A 6,265-nucleotide genomic window follows, 5' to 3' on the forward strand; every position below is an offset into this window, starting at 1 on the left:
TTACTGTCACTTTCCCCTCATTTATTCCTATATTTTTCTGTCAAAAATTCTTTTCTATATTTCTACTGCTCTATCTTACCAATAAGCTCTTGTTTCACCGTTTCTTCTTATTACTCTCTTATCCACACTCTGTATCATCCTTTCTCCTCTTTCTTCTCTTCATACGCACGCAACTCTCTTCTCTCTACATCCCATCATGCAATTGCCAATCTCTGAACTGTTGGTCCTCCTACTGCTCTCTCTCGTTCTTAATATTTATCTTTGTTTTATTTATTCATTCTGTGAGATATAATAAAGAATCACGCAGAGAAGGCATAGTCATACTAGTATATATAAACCAAAGAATCCAGTTGACTTCCTAAAGTTCTCTCGCAAAGTTCCGCAGCGCTTTCCAGGAGCAGTTCAGGTTTCGGGAAAAAAAAAACTCCATACAGCAGTACCAACATTACGGCGACCACAGTACACGAACAACAGGTTCATCAAGAGTATCATATTGAATTTTAAGTTGCATCATTCATAAAAGAAAAATCTCGAATAATTGATTAGTTGAAACAAAAACTTTCACAAGAAGGAAACGTGTTTTGAAAGAAAAACATCTAGAAGAATAACTGCAACAAAAGATCAAAAACGAAATTTACAAGAATTCAAGAGGAGTGACCGAAGAATGCAGAGCATGTTTCGTATAGGTTTCATGGTGTTGCTAAACTTATTCATTCTCACCAGAGCTGAAGAACCAACACGAATGGTAAGTAAATACTCTTTAATACAAAGCATATTGCTTCATTTTCAATGAAATATTATTTATGTTATACAAACACATTGTTTATAGCATTATTGTATCTTTGAATATTACCCAATAATACCAATTATCTTTTATATTTTTATCAACATTACTTTACATGTAACATTAATAATTTCTTAGTGCTGACTACCATAGAGCTTTATGATAAATGGGGTCTGTAATGCGGTTTTGATTCTCAGAGGAGGCTAATATATTTCGAATTCGTCAGTTAGAGCATTATATCGATATGAACATCACATCTAAACATTTCCGTCTAGAAACTTACCAGCTACGTAGAAAATGTAATATCTATGAGGTATTGGCAACCTAACTGAACGGTTGAAGGACTATAGCAGTGTACAACCAAACCAAATACTTTTCACACTTATATATATTCTCCTCAGACATGATTGTGTAATTAAGAAAATCGCTTTCCAGCCATGTATTTTCAGATTTAGTCCTACTGCGTGGCACATTGAGCAAGTATTTTTTAATGTAGCCTCGGACCCACCAACGTCTACTGAGGGAATTCGGTAGACGAAATTGCGTGGAAGCTCGTTGCGTACATGTATGTATGCGTATGTGTGTGTGTGTGTATGTGTGTGTGTGTGTGTGTGTGTGTGTGTGTGTGTGTGTGTGCTTGTGCGCGTTTCTGTGTCTGTCTTCGCCCTCCACCGTTTGAGAAATAGTGTTGATTTGTTAACGTCGAGTAATTTGGTGGTTCCTCAAAACCGAGCGATAGATAGGTACCAGACTTAAAACTTAAGTACTGGGGTTGATTTCTTCGACTAAGATCTATCAAGGTGATGTGACAACATGGCCACAGTCCAGTAATTGAAACAAGTAAAAACTAAAAGATAGATTTTTAGTTCAAATTTCGCAGTAATCGATAAGCAGTTGTTATGTAGTGACCTCGATTCAATAATTTCAATACAGACTACTGACCGAAAAATCAGCAGTTACTAGGAATGTTCTGATCCCTGGTTTAAATAATTATTAACGATGCCACCCATCATCAAGCTGGGAAGTATAATTCGTGTTGTTTCTGTAGCTTGCTATGTGAAGTTTAAATTTTACTAAGTACCTCTCTGAAGAGTCTTATCCAAGCATTCACTAGAAAACAATCTTTTTAATAATATAATAATATAATAATAAATTTGAAAATGAAAGATCCCAACCTTATGAGCAATTCATTATATAATCAACATTTTATGTTTATTTTTTCTACAAATAGAATTTCTATTTCTCAAAATTTCGCTATGTTCCACTATACATAAAACCAACCATTAGACTGGTTTCTCTCTTCATCCTGTTAAAATTTGTGTCTTATATCCACATATTGTTCTATCCTTCTACCCAAGCGTCGCTCTGAACACGGCTCCCTAAGATACAACAGCAAAGAATTCTAAACTTCATGCACCTAAACTTAGCGCATCAATAGTTGTTGTTGGCACTCCGTCGCTTACGACGTCGAGGGTTCCAGTTGATCCGATCAACGGAACAGCCTGCTCGTGAAATTAACGTGCAAGTGGCTGAGCACTCCACAGACACGTGTACCCTTAACATAGTTCTCGGGGATATTCAGCATGACACAGTGTGACAAGGCTGACCCTTTGAATTACAGGTACAACAGAAACAGGAAGTAAGAGTGAGAGAAAGTTGTGGTGGAAGAGTACAGCAAGGTTCATCACCATCCCCTGCTGGAGCCTCGTGGAGCTTTAGGTGTTTTCGCTCAATAAACACTCACAACGTCCGGTCTGGGAATCGAAACCGCGATCCTATGACCGCGAGTCCGCTGCCCTAATCACTGGGCCATTGCGCCTCCACAGCATCAATAGTTATATACCTTTTAACAAGGATTGTATGAAGAAGTTGAACAAACTTATTGTTTTATTGGCGCTATCAGTTATGTATTATTGAGCTGGTTGAGTAGAGTGTGTTGGTATCAAGACTAAAACAACGTTTGTATCCCGATGCAGAGCGCTGCATTGTTTCAATCGTCACTTGACTATACGCTTGCAGGTCCACTGCATTGAGGGTAAATAGGCACCTTACCGTTGTGCATTTCAATACAAAAGTTATTAAGAGCACGTGTCGAAAATCTATTGAGTGTCATTATATAATCGAAATAAGGAGAAGTACCAACATATTTGCATATCATACAATATTGGTGAGTCGATGCGGCTGATGTTCAGTTTTAACAGTAGCGACTTGATGCATGTATGGAAAGCGAGAGAAGAGAGACAGTTCTATAACTCTACATTTTCCAGAAAAAAAAACCCGATTAAGAAAAATATCTAGCAAAAAAGAAAACCCAATAATTAGTTACACGTCAAGAAATTGTTGTTGCCGTTTAGTCCTATGTAAGCTTGTTATACTCCCGATGTAACGACAAAATATAACTGATTACATTATTCTATGTATCATTTCTTTTTTCTTATAACGGAAGTTTGCGCCTTTAGGTTGATTTGGTTGCTATTCATAGAAGGCTGAACTTTTGCATAGAAATCCCTTTGACAGCTCTTAGAGTGGAAATATTAGTATATTAAGTATATTGGGGTAGAAGAGTGAAGTGAGAGTATTTTAATGCTTGGTATGGAAGGGAAAATACATTATTGTTCAGGGTTAGTGCCCTGAATCTTTGCAACAAAGTGAAGTCCGATAACGTAGTTAATGACCAGGTAGCGGTATTAAACCGGGCGACAAATTAAGTTTATTATTCAAGGAGCCAGAACGCAAATAGGCTTTAAAAAATGCTGCAAGGTATCCCGTCCAACGATCTGACACTGGTATGATAGAACACATTTAAAAGAGAGTGAATAAGTTCACCATCAAATTTGACTAGTGTTGCTTTTTTCACCTTATGGTAATGAAAGAGAAAATCTGTCCAGTCAAATCTAAACTCGGATCTTAAAGGATATAATTGTCACTGTGGGAAGACAAACTGAAAGTAGGAAGACCAACTGAAAACACTATTTTTCTCATTCCTCTACTCTGTTGTATAATAATATTGATTGATACATTGACTATCGATATTGCTCAAATATCATTGATTTTTTTATTATCGATATTGCACAAGCATCATCAGTTTTCTTTGCACAAGAGAAGCATTATCAATTTCTAAATAAAGGTAAAAGTCGATTGACTTAACTATAATGTCTTACTGGTAAATATTTTGTCGGCACAGAACAGAGAAAAGATAAAATCTGCTACAGCAAAATTTGAAATTAAATATGATCGGGTTTAAGAAAAACTATCTTTATAACGTATAAGTTTAAGAACTATACTGAGCACTAAAGAGATATAGGCAAACTGGGCCTGCAACAAGGTTTAAATCCCCCATTGAAGAGAGTTCACCCCATTATTTGTGAAAATATTAATATCTATTATCAGTTGAAATTATAAACAATATTAATTAACAGCGATAACTTTTCAGTTATTTATTTTCTTTCATGAAAGTATTAGAGCAAGTGGAGAAGAGAATACTGTGCACGATCATGTGTTCTTTAATGGCACCAGTAGAGGTAAAATCTATGTAGCCGTTCAATTTGCTTGAACTAATAAACTAATCTCCTCTCGCTTAAGTCAAATAATGCTATTTTGAAAACAGAAAGGACCCTTTGGATAATGTAGTGCGAAGTATACTCTGCTTGAAGACAAGACAATATGGTCATACCTGAAATACCTTTGCTATTGATCTGTTCCATTATTGTCAATTTTCAGCAATAACTGCAGCAACAACATGAACTAAAACGATAAGACAGCCAACCCTGCAAATATTATCAATATATACATATTGCATATCAGTGTTCTCGTGCAATCAACTTTTTAATATTCATTATTCCTAGAGAGCTAAAATTTTTCAACCCACAGAAGTACAACCATGGTATTTGATTTCTTCAGCGTGAAGCGGATGAAAGACAAATTTCGTCCTACATATATTACTCTTTACTCTTTTACTTGTTTCAGTCATTTGACTGCGGTCATGCTGGAGCACCGCCTTTAGTCGAAGAAATCAACCCCAGGACTTATTCTTTGTAAGCCTAGTACTTATTCTATCGGTCTCTTTTGCCGAACCGCTAAGTTACGTGGACGTAAACACACCAGCATCGGTTGTCAAGCGATGGTGGGGGGACAAACACAGACACACAAACACACACATATATATAAACATATATACGACGGGCTTCTTTCAGTTTCCGTCTACCAAATCCACTCACAAGGCTTTGGTCAGCCCGAGGCTATAGTAGAAGACACTTGCCCAAGGTGCCACGCAGTGGGACTGAACCCGGAACCATGTGGTTGGTAAGCAAGCTACTTACCACACAGCCACTCTTGTGCCTATATTGCTTAAAATTTTTTTAGTAATTGTTTTCAATATAGACAAATTAGCAAGATAGTTAAAATAAAACTTCTTAGAAAAAATGCCCGATGGTTTCTTTGTTTCCTTTAGGAAACAAATCTATATATCTCAGGTCAACACGCTTCAACTGTTAGAACAATGGTGGAAAATTACCTACTAAAATAAAATCAGTTTTTACTAAGTATAACACCATAGAAACCAATGGTTTGAAAAGAAATCTGAGTAGGTTAGTTCTTCGAAATACAGTGTAAATTTTTATTAAATTTTATTTAAGCAAGATGGCATTACGTTTCTCGATTCTTTTTTTGATATTATTTCATTTCAGTACGGAAAGTATAACGATTCCAAATTTGTAGAACGATTTTTAGAACAAGGGACTAATTCAAATTATTACTTGGATACGTCGAACATGGCATGGACCAAAGGGAGACGCTTTCAACTAAAGTTCTTATCTTGCTCTCCGTGATGGATTTTTAGATATGTATTGTTGCAATAAGTAAATTACTCGATTATAGTAAAATACCTTTTCTTCATTCAATGTATATACATCTATGCATACAATCTGGTAAAGCGGGCTACTCGGTATAGAACATTATCACGTAGGGAACTCAATTCGTTAATTATTGAGTTCTATACCAGATAATGCTTGCATTTACTTTCCAACCACATGGTGGCACATTGAGCAGATGTCTGCTACTATAAGCCTCGGGCCCACCAAAGCTCTGTGAGTGTATTCAGTAGACGGTATCTCAAAGAAGCCCGTCGAATATAAATGTATGTGTCCCTTGGTAGGTGTTTGACCCCCACTTCACACCCAGTGTTAGTGTGGTTATGTCCCCATAAAGTAGTGTTTCGACACAAGAAACCGATAGAATAAGTAGCAGGCTTAAAATAAGTACTGCACTCCATTCGTTTGACAAAAATTCTTGAAGGTGGCGCCCCAGCATGACTACAGGCTAATGACTGAAACAAGTAAAAGATAAAAAATAATATATATAAATATATATGTGCGCGCGCGTCTGTGTGTGTGAGTGTGTGCATGTATATTTGTATGCATGTATGCATGTGTATGTATGTTTGTATGTATTTATCTATCCATCTATATATATACCCACATATAT

The 6,265-nt window shown here is 36.4% G+C and overlaps 1 protein-coding gene across 1 annotated transcript in view; it reads left to right on the forward strand.

The window, feature by feature from the left end:
• The first annotated feature begins 306 nt into the window (after nucleotides 1–306).
• The window catches only part of LOC106882659 (orcokinin peptides type B), a 64,566-nt gene continuing 58,607 nt past the window's right edge, over nucleotides 307–6,265 (forward strand). Inside the window, exon 1 of the mRNA XM_052972129.1 lies at nucleotides 307–745. Within this exon, the coding sequence (XP_052828089.1) occupies nucleotides 665–745 (81 nt within the window). The 5' untranslated portion in view covers nucleotides 307–664. The remainder of the gene's footprint in view (nucleotides 746–6,265) is intronic.

Source organism: Octopus bimaculoides, chromosome 12, assembly GCF_001194135.2.
Source record: "Octopus bimaculoides isolate UCB-OBI-ISO-001 chromosome 12, ASM119413v2, whole genome shotgun sequence".
In the NCBI taxonomy this organism is placed as follows: Eukaryota; Metazoa; Mollusca; class Cephalopoda; order Octopoda; family Octopodidae; genus Octopus; species Octopus bimaculoides.